This window comes from Ostrea edulis, chromosome 1 (assembly GCF_947568905.1).
Source record: "Ostrea edulis chromosome 1, xbOstEdul1.1, whole genome shotgun sequence".
Taxonomy (NCBI): Eukaryota; Metazoa; Mollusca; class Bivalvia; order Ostreida; family Ostreidae; genus Ostrea; species Ostrea edulis.
In genome coordinates this window covers 83,955,126-83,972,894 of record NC_079164.1, presented here as the reverse complement: position 1 = coordinate 83,972,894, position 17,769 = coordinate 83,955,126, and the positions used below count along the sequence as shown (strand labels likewise).

Sequence of the window (17,769 nt, the reverse complement as noted above, 5' to 3'; positions counted from 1 at the left end):
AAACTGTAATGCACCATTGAGCAGCAAGGAGTTTATGGTAGTTTGAAAAATGTAGTTTATAAAGAATGATATTTGCTATATTTCTTATATTAATTAAAATGCTGGTTGGGGATGACAAATATTGGCAAGAAACTGTTTGCAGAGTCTTCTTATATGATGTTAAAAGTCCAGTGTTTTATATACAGATGTATGTACATGTAGTATATAAATTGTGTCCATTATATGATGTACATCATTCTCATGATGTACATCATTCTCTGTTGATTGGTGCGAGTTCTTCAGTGGTTGTATATTGTTTAATGTCCCGCTCGAGAATTGTTCACTTTTATGGAGATGTCACCATTGCTGATGAAGGACTGCTAAATTTAGGTACGGGACCTCGGTTTTTGCGGTCTCATGTGAAGGACCGCCCCATTTAGCCGCCTCTTACGACAAGCAAAGCGACTCTTCAGTAGTTATTCACATTGTGTCTGTTCTTTAGTGGCTCTATGCTTAGCCTGTTTTCTTCAGTGCTTGATTGTTTTGGTGTGTATTTGTCAGTATCTCGGGGTCTCTGTGGCCGAGTGGTTAGAGCATCGCGCTCAAAATCACACGACCTTTCACCTCTGTTGGCGCGGGTTTGAAACCCGCTTGCACTGGTAAGTGAGAAAGTTTCCCAGTTTACTTTCGGAAGGTCGGTGGTATCTTCCCAGGTACGTTGTATCTGGGTTCTCTCTTCCATCAATAAAAACTGGGCGCTACCAGATAACTGAAAAATTGTTGGGCGTGGCGGAAAACATCAATTAATCAATCGTCAGTATCTCATTGCTTGGTGTGCATTCTTCAGTATTTTATTGCATAATGTGTATTATTCAGTTCTCGTTGAATGCTATGTGCTCTTCAATGCTTTGAAATATGACGTGTGTGTTTTTGAGTGATTTACTACATGGTGTAGGTTCCTCGGTACTTCACTACATGGTGTACATTCTACAGCGTTTAGTTGCATGGATTGTGGTTTCTATTGCTTCGTTATTGTGTGCATTCTCTAGTTGTTTTGAGTGATCTGAATTGCGACTTGCGAACGTCACTACGCGATATGGATGGTACAGCAGGCAATCAAGCTGATGCATATGACTCGGATATTCGTGGAACCATTGACAAGCACGCACCTTTGATCACCAAGGAAATTATCCTTCGTCCAAACATACCAGATTGTGTCTCAGGGATCTACAGCAAGATTATTTGCAGATGACTGTGCCCTTTACAGGAATATCAGAAAGGAGGAGGATGCCATTAAGCTTCAAGAAGACCTAGAAGCTCTACAGCAATGGGATGGTAATTGGTTGATGGAGTTCCACCCCAAGAAATGTCAAGTACTCAAGTCACCAACAAAAGGAAGTATGTAGAATACCCCTACAACATCCATGGACACACCCTTGAAGTGGTTGATTCTGCCAAGTACCATGGGGTTAATATCCACAAGAGTTTGAAATGGACTCGGCACATCAATCAAATCACCAAGAAAGCAAACCCAACATCAGCTTTTCTTCGGCGTAACATCCATCAAATGCCCACGTGAGACCAAAACCCTATACTATATGACATTAGTCCGTCCCTTGCCGGAATATGCAGGTGTTATCTGGAACCCGCATACGACAGAAAATATCAACAAGATTGAGATGGTACAGAGGAGAGCTGACAGAATGGTAATGAATGATTTTAGGACAACCAGCAGTGTCTTCAATATGATACAGCAACTCAACTGGCCCTTACTACAGGAGCGCAGAGCCCAGACCAGGAGTATTTTGATGTACCGGATTGTATATCAGCTGATTGACATTCCATCTACACTCCTGATACCAACCATTTCTCCAAGAGGGAACAACATCACCTTCCTTGTGCCGTATACCAGGACTACAGTTTACCAGAAATCATTTTTTCCAGATGGGATTAGGATTTGAAACTCTTTATCATCTGAGGCTGTCAATGCAACATCTTTAGACAGCTTCAAGTGCCAGATCCAGTCCATCAGTATCCGACCACAGACAACTTGGATTTTAAACTTTTAAATGCACTTGTAAATATTTATATTAATTCCATAAGACGTCCTTGCACCACACGGTACGAAAATACACTTTAAGTGGTAAAGTACCATACCGTAAGAAAAAGAAACAGTCCTTGGTATACTGATGAATTACGCGTTTCCAAGAGAGAGCATCGGAGGGCGGAGAGACAGTGTCGCAGATCAAAACTTACCATTCACCGCGAAATGTTTTTACAAACATATCACCGATTCAACACTTTGATGACTGACAAAAGAAATCAGTAGTATTGAGACTTGAAGCTTGTTTGTCTGATATCAGCAAATGGATGTCATCAAACATGTTGAAATTTAATCATGACAAAACTGAACTTATCATTTTTGCACCCAGAAACAGAGATCGTGGTCTGTCTGACATCAGCCTTACTTTCGATGGATGTGTCATAAAATCAGTTCCAGTAGTTAAGAACTTGGGAGCTTACTTTGGTCAATCCCTCAGTATGGATCAACATGTGACTAACATGGCAAGGTCCTGTTGCTACCAAATAAGGAATATTGGAAGGATTAGACAAATTATTGACAAGACAACCTGCAAAACACTAATGCATGTTCTGGTGATATCAAGACTTGACTATGCCAATGCATTACTACTTGGCTTTACCAAACAGGACCACAGATGAACTCCAATGTGTATGGAATACAGCAGCAAGGGTAATAACTCGTATTAAAAAACATGATCACATTACACCTGGACTGTATATCCTGCACTGGCTCCCGGTTCACTACCGATACAAAGTGCTTGTACACATGTGCAAAGCAGTCCACAAAACCGGACCAACCTACCTTAGTGAGATTATTACCCCGTATTGCCCTCTAGGAGATTTATGTTCGGGAAATGGGATGCTTCTAAATGTTCCTCAAATAAGAACACAGACTCACGGAAACGCGTTTTGACTACTCCGCGCCAAAATTGTGCAACGCCTTACCACTCGGAATTACGCCAAGCCAAATCTCCGGACATTTTTCGGCGACACCTAAAGACTAATTTTTTAATATTGCTTTTAATATCTAGCTAAAAGACAATTCTGGAAACTGTTTTAAAGACTCTCAATGTATTACAATCATATGCATGTACCATCATTTTTTATGTAGGACATTGTTGTGTGTGTGGGGGTTTTTTTTGGTGTAAAGCGCTGTAATAGAGATTTTTAATTGATTAGGGCGCTATATATCAAAGTCGTAGTATTGTATTGTATTGTTGGTTGCTTGGTATGCAATTCTTATTGCTTTGGTATATGTGTGATGTTCATGGTTCAGTGCCGTGTTACATGATGCTTTTGTACATGTGTGATGTTCATGGTTCAGTGCCGTGTTACATGGTGCTTTGGTACATGTGTGGTGTTCATGATTCAGTGCCGTGTTACATGGTGCTTTGGTACATATGTGATGTTCATGGTTCAGTGCCGTGGAACATGGTGCTTTGGTATATGTGTGATGTTCACGATTCAGTGCCGTGTTACATGATGCTTTGGTACATGTGTGATGTTCATGATTCAGTACCGTGTTACATGGTGCTTTGGTACATGTGTGGTGTTCATGATTGAGTGCCATGTTACATGGTGCTTTGGTACATGTGTGGTGTTCATGATTGAGTGCCGTGTTACATGGTGCTTTGGTACATGTGTGGTGTTCATGATTGAGTGCCGTGTTACATGGTGCTTTGGTACATATGTGATGTTCATGATTCAGTGTGTTACATGGTGCTTTGGTACATGTGGGATATTCATGATTCTGTGCCGTGTATGTTACATGATGTTTTGGTACAGGCGTGGTGTTCATGATTCAGTGCCGTGTTACATGGTGCTTTGGTACATGTGTGATATTCATGATTCAGTGCTTTGTTACATGTTGTGCATTCTTCGGTGCTTTGAACATAACATGGTGTGCATTTTCTGTTTTAGTGTGTATTTTTCAGTATCTCATTGCTGGTATGTATTCTTCAGCACCTCATTGATTGGTGTGTAGTGTTCACTATTTATTTTCATGATACACGTTAATATCTTGTTGCTTGATGTGTATCCTTCAGTGCTTTATTAAATGGTGTGCATTCTCCAATACTTCATTACATGGCGCACGTTTTTAGTGGTCCGTTACATGGTTTTTGTTCTTCAGGACTTTGTGTGTTCTCCTTGATTCATGGCGCGAGTTCTTCATCAATGTCTTGTTGCTTGTTGTGCGTTCTGTGCTTCGTTACATTGTGCATGTTGTCTATAGTGGCTAATTTGTATGATGCGAGTTCTTCAATACTTTGTACATGATGTGCGTGCTTCATTAAATGGTCTTTATTTACCTTCACCCATTGTTTATAAGCGTGTCAATCTACAGCAGCTAGTGTTTTTAAAATGATTGATTGAATATTGTTTAACGTCCCTCTCGAGAATATTTCACTCATACGGAGACGTCACCACTGCCGGTGAAGGGTTGTAAAATTTAGGCCTATACTTGGCTCTTGCGGCCATTGAACAGGGAGGAATCTTTATCGTGCCACACCTGCTGTGACACGCGGGACCTCGGTTTTTGCAGTCTCATCTGAAGGACCATGCACCCCATTCATTCGCCTTTTACGACAAGCAAGGGGGTACTGAGGACCTATTCTAACCCGGGGACCCCGGAGGGGGTACTGAGGACCTATTCTAACCTGGATCTCCACGGGATTTAATTTTGTTAAATGTGGCGTGTGTTATTATATACTACTCAAAATTTGATAAGGATCACTAGGTTATATGTGTGTAATTTACCACTAACATAACAAAAGACATAAATTTGACTCGGAAACGTGTTTACTCAGGTTATGAATGAAAATTCATGAACGGCATGAACTTTTATCAATACGGAATGCTTCAAATCTGATAACAACACCAAAAGGTATTTCATTACAAAAAGTTAACAGCAAACCAAAGAAAGAATTGCAGTTTTTGGGGATAGTCCATCATTACACTTAGTCGATGACGTGTCAATATACCGGGTATGGCCTCCCCTTGCATCAATGACGGCTTGACAACGTCGAGTCATGCTGTCAATAAGCACCCAGATGTCTCCAATGGGAAGGTCGTTCCACTCTTCCACGAGGGCGTTTCGGAGCTCTGCCAAAGTCGTGGGTTGTGCTCTACGGCGTGAAAGGGCAACCTGCAGCATGTTCCTTCCATGCTCAATCGGGTTCAAGTCCGGCGAGCGCACTGGTCAGTCCATACGGACAGTTGTCTCCTGTTGAAGGTACTGCTCCACCACCTGGTGCGATGAGGACGGGCGTTATCATCCATCAGGATGAACTCAGGGCCAACAGCACGAGCGTAGGGTCTGACGTAAACATCGAGGATCTCATCCCGGTACCGCACTCCCGTCATTGTTCCTCTCTCCAGGACATGAAGATCTGTTCTTCCATCCCTGCTGATTCCACCCCAGACCATGATGGAACCATCACCATAACTGTCATGTTCACTGATGTTGGCATCATGGAAACGTTCACGTTGTCGTCGCCACACTCGGTGCCTCCTGTCTGTAAAGTTCAAACAATACCTGGACTCATCGGTGAACAGAACTTGAACCCAATCGTTCTGTGTCCAAGTGACATAATCTTCAGCCCAGTCCAATCGCTCCCGCCGGTGTCGAAAAGTCAGAGGGACTCGAACACGAACACATGCCCTTCTCGAGTTGAGACCTGCATTGTGAAGCCGATTCCGTATCGTCTGAGTGGACACATTCACCCCCGAGGCGTTCAGGAGGTCGTTTCGTAGGCTGGTTGCTGCCCAGAAGGGATGGCGTCGTGCCTGAAGAGCCACAAAATGGTCTTGGCGTTGGGTTGTCGATCTCTGACGACCACCCCCATGTCGGTGTGCTTTTGTACCAAAAGTTTGCTGTCGGTTCCAGGCCCTGTTTACAACGCTCTGGCTGACGTTTAGTACATTTGCAACGTCACGTTATGAATAGCCAGCGTCAAGCATTCCAATACATCTGTCCAGTTGTTCTGTCGTCAGGCGACGCCTTACACGTTGAGGGGGCATTGTGTTGATAAACGTAGTGTACACACTCAAGTGAGTTTGAAATTTTAGAAAGAATCAAGACACCGATGCCTGAGTGAAAATCGTGCAATGGTAGCAAAAGCATAAACCGTGATGAGAAACGCATTTCCCATGGCATGAAATGCACGTGCAAGTTGTTGAAGACGTTTTTGATTTCACTTGGACACAATATTGCCAGTTATGCAGTTATTATTTTTTTAAACAGAAAAATATCTATGATCCTTATCAAATGAAAAGACACATTGTCCTGAAGTAATGGAACACAACAGTATAATGGGAGGAGTTTTCCTCTTTAGAATTTTGAAGATATTTGAGGGAGGCATGCACTCTCTGTTTTTGTCTTCTATCCCAAAGCCATATTGCAGGTGTGTGAATTTAAGTTTTCTTTTACCAGCGACTTTCTTAATTCTTAAAAAAAAAAGATCAAACAAAACTGATTAAAGAAGAAAACTACATTTTTATAAGTTTATTATACAGAAATACACAGAAGTACAGAAGCAAGCTGAAATTTCGTTATAAAAATAGAAGTTATACATGTAAATTAAAATTACTCATCTAAAATCTTCGAAACAAACTTTTAAAATCGCTTTGTTAGTTAACAAGTGAGTTTTAAAGATTTTATCAGAATATGTCTATCAACAGAAGCACATATTAAAGAAAGTTAGGACACATCTATACGAGGTAAACTGCACAGTGTAGAAGTCACGTGCACAGGACACGTGCTCTATTTACTGTTGTCCGTAAGCTTTCGTGTAGCCTGACTTGTCGGTTTTCGTATAGGCTGTCCTCTCCTGTTTCCGTCTGTCAAATATAGACGCAGGGCGTGCTCCTGTAACAATACATTTACATTGCATGGAGTATATTTATAAGGTGGTATATTTAGGATATGCAAATATTTTTTTCCTTCTTATGTTGGAAACTATTATCTCGTTCGAACGACTTATTATCTCGTTCGCACGAGATATTATCTTGTTCGAACGACTTATCTCGTTCGCACGAGATAATACCTCGTTAGCACGACTTATTATCTCGTTCGCACGAGATAATATCTCGTCTGCACGACTTATTATCTCGATCGCACGACATAATATCTCGTTCGCACGACTTATTTTTTCGTTCACACGACATAATTAGCCGAGTTGCAACGAAGTTGAACTCGGCTATTGGTTTGGTGATGTGAGTGGGTGGGTGGGCGGACGTCAACAATTGGTTTCCGGATGATAACTCGAAAAGTTTACAATCTAATCCAATGAAACTTTGATATATTGTTGGGTACCAGGTAAGGAAGACCCCTATTGATTTTGGAGAAAAATGATCAAGGTCACAGTGACCGAAAATAGAATGAAAATTTCAGAAAAATTTGGTTTCTGGATGATAACTCAGAAAGTTTAAATCCGAACCCAATGAAACTTTGGTATATTGTTGGGTATCAGGTAAGGAAGACCCCTATTGATTTTGGAGAACAAAGGTCAAGGTCACAGTGACCGAATATAGAATGAAAATTTCAGAAAAATTTGGTTTCCGGATGATAACTCAGAAAGTTTAAATCCGAATCCAATGAAACTTTGATATATTGTTGGGTACCAGGTAAGGAAGACCCCTATTGATTTTGGAGAGAAAATGTCAAGGTCACAGTGACCGAATATAGAATGAAAATTTCAGAAATATTTGGTTTCCGGATGATAACTCAGAAAGTTTAAATCCGAATCAAATGATACTTAAAAATATTGTTATGAACCAGGTAAGGAAGACCCCTATTGATTTTGGAGAACAAAGGTCAAAGTGACCGAAAATAGATTTAAAATTCAAAAAAAAAATTTGGTTTCCGGAGGATAACTCGAAAATTTTTAATTTGAATCAAATGAAACTTGGATATATTGTTGGATACCAGCAAAGCAAGGCCCCTATTGATTTTGGAGAAAAAAGATCAAGGTCACAGTGACTGAAAATAGATTGAAAACTTCAGACAAATATGGTTTCGGACAGTAACTCGAAAAGTTTAAAACTGAAATTAGTTTTTCACAATTATAAATATGCCACATCATTCCTGACTTTACAATGTATCCCATGCAACTCGGCTATGCACCCCTGGGTGCATATATTGATTTTTTTCCTTATTTTTTTTTTAAACTTTTATTTTGTGTAGTCATTTTTAAATACCAATCAGGACTATATATTTCTTTAATATGAAATTCCACTGTGTGATCATGAAAACTCAAACTTGAATGATAATAAAGAGGGTTCTAATTCATTCAACAGCTATAGCAACATTCAACTTTCTATAATTGTGTTTTGAATTGAATATTTACCCATGTTTTGCAGTAGGTGCTATATGTATATTTAGGACATGCAAATATCTTTTTCCTTCGTATGTTGGAAAATTTCATGTCGTTCGAACGAGATATTATCTCGTTCGAACTACTTATTATCTCGTTCGCATGAGATATTATTTCGTTCGCACGACATAATATCTCGTTCGCACGACTTATTATGTTGTTCGCACGAGATAAATTTTCGTTTTTTTTTTTTTTTACTTTACACTTACTATATAATTAACTGACCAAGTCTATGGTATTCAGAAGTTGACTTCAGTATTTAATATGGAAGAGGGGAAAGTTGGAAATTTTATTCGTGTGCCTCTAATAGTACTCTTTGTGTAAATGGAATTAACTAGTTATTTCTTCGAAAAACAAAAGGACCGTTGCAAAATAAAGGAAGTGAACTACATGTACACATTTAAATATCTATCAAAATATGTTCTTTGAGCGAGGGTGGTGGCGTCAAAGTTAAAAAACAAATGTCATGAGAGTGTAAATTCTGCAACTTGAATTATCCTTAAAATTATTCATTCTCTGCATAAAAGATGTGCATGAATTCGCTTGCACTTTCGTAGTGAACATCATAATTGACCAATTGATTGGTTATAGTTTATGTCCCTTATAAGATTATTTCACACGAGTAGCAACATTTTTAAAAAAAGAAGAGGAGCGGATCGAGGAGGTGATTTTAATCAGATTGATTCAACAGTGAATGTGCCCATACTACTTTTTCAATACAAACTTGCCTGTAGCCTGTGCCTGAGGGAGTTCTTTCTGTAGAACTTGGTATGTTTTGGGGGTCACCTCTTGGAATTTTTCCCTGTCGTCCTCGAGCTGTGGTTCAGGAGCGGATTTAGCAGCTACTCCTCCCCTGAATCGTAAACGAGCAAATGGTGTTCCATCATGCACATGATACAGTGTTATACTTTCATGTAAATTAGACGAATTTGATTGATTTAGAGACAGATGTTTAAAACTACTGTTACCCGATTGACAATGAATAACGATGGGTAACAGATAAAAATTGTTAACTGCGCATCTAATGTTTGCGCATGTGGTTTACCGTTTAGAATATATACTGAAAAACATTCAGTATACCAACAACAACAAAATAATTACGTTTTGTAGGGTAACATGTGAAGTTGTAACCCCACGATAACCATTGTCGACCGATTCACATTTTACCCTACAAAATTTATACTGATCCAAGTGAGTGAATTATTCAAAGAACCACCGAGTTTCTAGTTGTGTTTTATTGCCAATACATTTTTAAGAATAGAACAAGACATCTTACTTAATTAGTTTAATGCAGATTTTGAGATACATGTATTTACAAACTTTAAGATTATACCAAAATATATCTGATGTGAATCACTATTCGTTCTTACCCAGATGCACTCAGTAGCCTCATTACTGTATACATGTATTAAAAAAATCTCTTAATTTTCCCCAAACAAACCTTTGTACAACCAAGTCCACATCGTTACCAGAGCGGATCATCTCGTTTCTGGCTTGTTCGTGGGTAGCGTTCTGCATGTCAAAATCACCGATCCTCAGAATCAAATCGCCGTTCTGTAATCCACTCTTCCCTGATAAGCTTTTGGGCTGAACCTGAATTTTATAAGATTCACATGAATATTTTTGCGATGAGCGAATTCATTCTTTTTAAAACTCTGGAATCTTGAAATTTAAGAGGGGTTCAGGAAGGGATCCTTGTTCTTTTAAAAGACGATAAAACGATAGGACAAAAGTTTTCAATGTCTGGGAAAATAAATTTCACAAATTTGACGAGAAAACATGCGTATTTGCTAAAAATAAATAAGCAATGTGCGCTGTATGATAGATTCCCCTTTAAAGATAAGGAGAGACACGTGGCCGCTTCATTGGATACAGACAGTACATGTATGTATAGTTCCTGTGAAGATCGATGTTGAGAAGGCCTCAGTTAATTAACACACGTAAGTTGTTTTTTTTTTTATGCAATCGGCTATTTTTCTCTCTATTATTATCATCAGAATTGATAAATTGAATACATGACTTTAAAATAAATATCCACATACATGTACAACTGTCGAGTCAACGCAAACATGCAGTGTCGTATGTTGCATGATTCGATACCTGAACGATTTCGACAGTGTTGTGCACAGAGAAAGAAATTAAACATCCTTCCTGCTGCATGTACTGCATGCATCAAATTTCATATACATGTATTCCAAAATCGCTCCCATGGAATTTCAGTGCTTGTGAAATATAAGATTCTTCATCTCCAATGCCGATAACAATCTGCTCGACTACAATGGTCCTACGTTCTTAGTCTTGATATCTATAACAGCCGATCCGAATCTCACTGAAGTTATATATGTGTCTCCTCTAATAAATAACACAACAGGGTTCTTAGCTACACATGCTTCATAATCCTGTGAAAAGCCCGAGGCGTATGAATTGAAATCGTATATTGCGTTATTATTTCTGACATATTGTCCCTCGAGAGTAAATCTCTCTCTCTCTCTCTCTCTCTCTCTCTCGCCACGTCCCATCAATAGTCTCAGAATGTTTGTAAGACGGGCACGGTTCACGTTAAATTTCAATGCTATAAAGTACTATTTTCATAGTTTTAATTTAGTTGGGTATATTTCCAGAATCTCTGACCCCCACTGGATCCGCCGTTATGATTTTCAGCGATACATGAAAAGAAGGACAACTCCAACTGAAAAGAAATGCTTGACGTATAAGGCTTGAAATTTGATCTTCAGCGTGAGTTGTAAACAATATGAAATATGGATCAATGTACGTACCTATCATTTAGGTCTAGCCTATTGTTTGGTTGGTTGTTGTTTTTTAGCAATTCTACTTACGAATCGGGCTGAATACAACTCTAAAGTTAAATGGAAACAAATCATGAATCTTTCTTTTAAAAAAAAAGAAGAAATTAATCTTGGTTCTTTTCAGAGTCTTTGATACAAGCATATACTTACATATATATGTGTGTATATAGATATTACAACGTTTACGTACATGTCCTTCCGGTGAATTTGTCAGAAATGATCAGACATGAGTCACGATATGGACATCTTTTCAGGTACGCTAACATCACCACAATGTCGATTTTATTTACAGGTGAGATGTCTTACCTCCGCGACATGAATAGGACATCCCACATCTGATCCTCCCTGAAGTTTAAATCCCCATGGCTGGCTTGTATCAAATCTCCGCAGACCTATAGGAACAATCTGGTCACCCGACATCTTGTTTACGATTTCTTGGCAATATCCACTATAACTTTCTTTTCCCCCTATTGAAAGTTATTTGTGCCTACGGAAAGTTTCTATGGCAACTTAAGTTGTTGTAACAGAAAATTAGTGTCTGTCTCTGTAGCGTAAATACCTTACTCCCCGCCGGCAACACATGCGAATGGAAAGATTAACTAATGCGATTTATGTTTACAAATTATAGTTATTCATGGAATGAAAATGATGTTTGAAATATTGGAAATAAATGAGGCATGAAAATGTGCATAGCACTCAATATATTAAGCGTTAATTTCATGTTTCAAGTTTTTTTCCATCAATTTATTTTTGCTCAATATCAATTAAGGCCTGTCGTCATATCCTCTGTATATCAGTTTGAACGAAATCATTCCCCAAGAGCTGGTTATTTTACAATAAATAAAGGAGCGGATCGAGGAGTTGATTTTAATCAGATTGAAACAACATATGACCCAATCATCTATCAAATAGACACGTAACATCATTTTACAAATGTGGAAGGGGGTCAGTCGGTGAAGAAGTTGACTTCACAATGATGTCTTCCGCAAAATCCTAAGGGAAGGGGGGAGGGGGTAGTGGTAGTGTCAGAATAGAAATATGGTCTGTAGTACCCACAGGGGCTAAGCCCGTTTTGGGCCTGAACTCTGTGATACCATAAATATATTTATGGTATCACAGAGTTCGGGCCCAAAATGGGCTTAGCCCCTGTGGTAGTACCTGAAGATGCTCGCGTAGTTATGATGAGAAAATCATTGAGAAGATGTTTATATAAAATTTCCTAATATGTTGTCCTGTATTAATTGTGTTATTGTCATCCCACCCTACCCCCCAGGGGCTATGATTTGAATTAACTGAAATCAGCACTGAGAATTTAATGGTTGCACATTCACATGGCTAAATCATGACCCTGCTAGTCTTGAGAAGATTTTCACAATTCACACACACACGTTGATCCTGCATTGCCCCCCGCCCCCGGTCATGCATGATTTGTACAAACTTGAATCTGCACTACCTTAGGATACTTGTATTAAAAGTCAATATGACTAATCATGACCCTGCTGTTCTTAAAAAGAAGATTTTGAAATATTTCTCCTATATATCCCATGTAAAACTTCGATCCCTATTGTACATACCCACAGATCTACCCCCGGGGCCATGATTCGAACAATTCTGAATCTCAGATCCTTAAGGAAGTCTTGTCTTTTCTGGTCCAGTAATTCTTGAAAAGAAGATTCTTTAAAGTGCCACCCAATCTAATTAAAATTAGATCCTTTGATCCGCTCACGTACATGTATGTCGCTTTTGTGTAGCGGATCAAAGGACCGAATTTCAATTAGATTGATATGCCACCATATTTTCACTATTTCCTTAATGACCCCCCCCCCCCCATCGAAAAGGGTGTGACCATTTCATGTTGACTTTTGACTCCCTTTACCGAAGTGTACTTTATGGCAAGTATGCGTGGTTGAAATTGGTGTGTGATTCTTGAAAAGAAGTCGAAAATGTGTAAAGTTAATTTACAGATCAATGGACAGTTGTACGCCGTACAACAGTTGATCAGAAAAACTCACTTGAGCTTATAGCTCAGGTGAACTAAAAACGGAATCAGGATCCGTGGATTTAGCGTGTATTAACGAGCTCACGACTTTTTTGATATCATATATTTTGACTGACGTCGAGGGCAACACGTGTTTTGTTGGATTTGAGGTCCAAAATACCCGAGGCGGTAGGCAACATTTTGGTCCGAGGGTCCAACAAAACACACATTGTCCGAGACCCAGTCAATAAATGCTTTGTTTTAAACCCTTGTAAAACAAAAACAAAAAAAACAAAAAAACAAAAAAACCAGTCTCAATCTTACTCTAAATAAAATTGTAAATAAAATGTTCTTACATCACCCTTTGTCACTTGTTTTCAAGAAATTTGATAATTAATCAAACGATTGTGCAGGAGATCGCCCGTTTGCACAGGATATTTCAAATGGATTGTTCAGTAGATCGACCAATTTAAAACAATGAGAGTAATTTACTGGATATTGGAAATCCATAGTCTAGCTGTCATTTCTACAGTATTTGGAATTTATACATTTTGTAAGAATTTTTGGTTGAAATTTCACATACTTTCATATGATCGAGAAATTATGTCATTGGGTGTGTTTGTGAGAACACGGTAAAACAAAAGATAATCATAAATAACAACTGATTAAGGCATTTTGATACGCATGTTGGTGTCTTGGGTTGTATTATGATATGATAAATTTACAGAGTTTAAATTTCATTTTACATTTTTATTATTATTTACACAATGTGACGTCACTTCATATTTTTTTCTAATAGCCCAATTTTTCAGTCTATCAGATTCGCCGTAGGTAATTAATAAATTAGAAATTTAGATAAAAATAAAGAACAAGAGTGACGCGACACGAAGCGGTGCATTCTGGTACATCAGTGGCGGATTTAGAGCCCCCCCCCCCCCTCCCCTTTCGCCACAAATTTTACAAGGCATTACTAGCATATATAGCTTTCAATCATTCATACTTTATTTCCTTCCTTAGCAGATTATAAAGAAAATACATTTACATCAATATAATTACAAATACATACAAAGAAAAAAAAAAGGGGGGGGGAACACCCCCCCAACACAAAACTCACTATGTACACATATAACCAAAAAAGAAAAAAGAAAAGAATAGGATATTCTTAGTTGTACACCTCAATAGATGAGTACATATGGTAGCAGCTGCCCCTTTTAAAACCAAGGCATATTTAATATAGATATAATATAATTACTGCAGTGAGCATCTGTAGTATAGGGCTGAAGTGCTGCGCACCAATTTAAAGTTCATCAGATGGAATGATATGGCATCCATCTGAGTTTAAGGTGTAGATATTTGGCCACCAAGAAGAACAAGGTACCATTCAAATTCCGAGAGCCCACACAGTGTTCTGCACACAGTTCGACACTGAAGTTATTAACGATGGCGTTCCACCACTGTTCTCGTATGCTGGCGGTACTTGGACACAAACAAGACGAATGACAGAAAACATCCGTGAACGAATTAAACCACATAAATGACACAAATGAACAAGGCCATTTACATGCATACCTGTGTATATTTCGCTTATGAATTTGCAAAGTTCAATGTTACCTAATTTCCAAATTGTGGCAGTTTGTGATACAATGATACAGTATTTCTGGATATCCTTTTCCAGGATACCTTTTCGGGGAAGAATCCGTTGTCAAGCCATGTACTTGTATAATTGGTAAGATTGTATGTTTGTAAGGTTTGAATGATGTCTGGAATAAAACCATATTGGACTTCTGAAAGCTTTTGCCAGTAAGAAAATAATCTGGCCAAGAATATTTTCTTTGGTAGAGTGTTTATGTCCATTCGACAGAGCCTTCCTAAGAACAGTAGTTTTCTTGTATCTACTTCTGCGCTGATGGGCAATACATCAAAAAGTGACTCACATATATCGGATCTGCATAATTTTGGTAAATTCAGAGATTTTTTGCACACAAAATGTTGAAAAATACAAAGGTTTTGGCGGTCTGAAAGGTCATATTATTCCAGAGTTTGCATCCATAAAGTACTGTAGCTATAACGATTGTTTTATATAAATGAGATACAGTCATTGGGTTGAGAAAATGGGATCCTATGTCAGATAGTGCAAAAAAGGATTTTCTGCCCTTTTCGCAGGCTCTGCCTATTCTTTGAGAAAGTTTGAATTTCTGATGAATCACAATACCTAGGTGGTTATAGGATTCTTCACATGGAATCGATGCTTGTCACAGATGCCAAAGAAAGTTGTTATCCATTTTACTCTTCTTACCACGGAATTTCACCACGCACAATTTTGACGCATTAATGAAGGAAAATCGCCACTTATTCCAATATGCGTATGTAATATCTAACAAATTTTGGAGGGCCATTGGGGATAATCCAATACAAGATATATCATCTGCCAATGATGGACAGCTGCTCATAACATTAAGGACACCTGTATTAGGACTACTTAGCTCTAATTCATCAACAAGATCGTTAATATAAACAAGTTATAAAAATGTAGACAAAACACCACCTTGTCTTACACCTTGATCAACAGAGAACCATCTAGATTGAGTTTGATTTACAACAATAGAGCTAGATGTTCCTTGGTGACAGTTATTAATCAGTGACCAGGTTTTACCTTTTATTCCAAGTTTGTAAAGCTTTAACATGAGGTCATCCCTACAAACAGTATCAAAAACCTTACTGCTATCCAAAAAGCTAACATAGACATCGTTGCCTTGTTCTATATTATGAAAAATTGTCTCTTGTAAATTAAACGATGCGGTTAAACAACCTAGATATTTTTGAAAACCTTGTTGTTGAGCATTTGGGAAATGTTTTGATACAAGAGTTGAATTTGAGATACGAGAGAGAATTATTTTCTCAAGTATTTTAAAAAAGCAGGGCAAAAGAGATATAGGCCTATAACTGTTGCATGCGGCTTTCGATTTGTCATCACCTTTGTATAATGGAACTATTAAACCGCGCTTTCATTCATGGGGAATATTACCGCAGGCTATGACTGCATTGAACATTTTCAGAAGACAGAGAGTAAGAATTTTACCTCCGTGAATAATATGTTCATTTGTTAGTGAATCATGGCCAGGTGCTTGGAAATCCTGGATCCGCCACTGTACCTCGTGCAGAACAGACTGGTTTTTCGTTCAAAAGTCCAAAGTTCTTCATTGGTAAAAAAAAAAAAAAAAAAAAATTACCACCGTCTTTGGTATAACAAACTTTTGATTCGAAATTATTCAAATTTGATAAGTAATTTTGATTAGAGAAGAAGCTTGACGAAATTCAGAATATTAGATCATACAAGCTACCAGTTTTTTTAAGGTATTGATTTCAAGGGCCTGGGCCTTTCCAATTGGGAAAAATAGCGACATTTGCTTGAATTAGGAAAAATGTTTCAAACAAAGAAGCAGGGGAAAAACCAATCCAGAGTGCATTAAGGTATAACTGGACTCCTTCTGACTTTCACTTTGGTCAAAGTTTACCTCATTCAAATAAGTAGAGGTCAGAAAATTAGGTTTACTTAGCAATTTTGAAGCAAAAACTGTAATCTGTGGGCCCGTGAAGAATTAGGCTACCATGCTTGTTTTGTTTTCATTGTTTGGGAATTTCAAAGCAACTATTGGGGAAAATACCTGTTTTTTAGCATTGGGAATTGGGCCTTGTTTCGGTCCCCTATAGACCCTAAAAATACCTGGCTACATATTGAATCGGACAGATACCAGAGTACCCCCTCTGAACTTTCAAAACTGTTATGTAGTTCTGGCAAAGTGGAGGGTGAAATCCACTTTTAATTTTGTTGTGATTTAATGGTGTGTATTTCAAACTTCTTTAAGGTAACTCCATACTCGCAGTTTTATCAGATACAAGTTTTAAAACGTTTATATATATATATATATATATATATATATATATATATATATATATATAATTCAATAAAAAGGCAGGAAAATATAGTTCCAAAATATATTTAAATCATATTCATTATTAATTTGTATTCACCTGAGGATGGATGTTAAAATCCAGAAAGCGCTAGTGATTTAAATATATTTTGAAACTGTATATTTTCCTGCTTTTTTATTGAATTATTTTGACTGTATGATATCAACTCTTTCTATTTGGATTATATATATATAATGAACCTAAATTACGGAATAAACTGTATATTAAAGATATGCGGTGCAGATAACGGTATTATGCCAACAACGCTTTGTTATAAATGTATTACATTGTACATGTGTGTCTCTAATCATAATGTTCTTTTATGTTATTGCCCCTTGTGGGTCCAGTCTGATATACTAGAACTATAGTATAAAACGTATCATACAATATGTATTACTTAACGCATAGCATTAAAACATACCAAGACAAATCCGTACCAAAAATGGCTAAGTCTACGTTATTGGATCATTTCAGACAAAACTGATATTCCACAAAATATATTGTCTTGGAACGTATTGAGAAATCCCAAACTATGGTAAACAGGCGCGTAGCCAGGCGTACGTTTGTACGTACAAAC

At 38.0% G+C, this 17,769-nt stretch overlaps 1 protein-coding gene and 1 long non-coding RNA gene across 3 annotated transcripts; one reads left to right on the top strand and one right to left on the bottom strand.

Moving 5' to 3' along the window:
- Positions 1-6,550: 6,550 nt before the first annotated feature.
- Positions 6,551-11,892, bottom strand: LOC125678185 (PDZ and LIM domain protein Zasp-like). 2 transcript variants are annotated; one of them, XM_048916436.2, is made up of 6 exons: positions 11,433-11,573; positions 11,213-11,292; positions 10,536-11,124; positions 9,877-10,028; positions 9,164-9,288; positions 6,551-6,928 (listed from the first exon to the last, which is right to left on the bottom strand). In XM_048916436.2, exons 3-6 carry the CDS (start codon positions 10,602-10,604, stop codon positions 6,828-6,830), a joined length of 447 nt encoding a protein of 148 aa, XP_048772393.1. In that variant the 5' UTR covers positions 10,605-11,124; positions 11,213-11,292; positions 11,433-11,573; the 3' UTR covers positions 6,551-6,827. The 2 variants fall into 2 exon arrangements, with proteins under 2 accessions (XP_048772393.1, XP_048772386.1); XM_048916429.2 differs by lacking the exons at positions 10,536-11,124; positions 11,213-11,292 and having other exon boundaries at positions 11,549-11,892.
- LOC125678205 (uncharacterized) lies at positions 10,133-11,946 on the top strand. The gene is made up of 3 exons (XR_007371442.2): positions 10,133-10,375; positions 11,057-11,171; positions 11,535-11,946. It is a non-coding gene; the product is annotated as an uncharacterized LOC125678205 (long non-coding RNA).
- Positions 11,947-17,769: the final 5,823 nt, after the last annotated feature.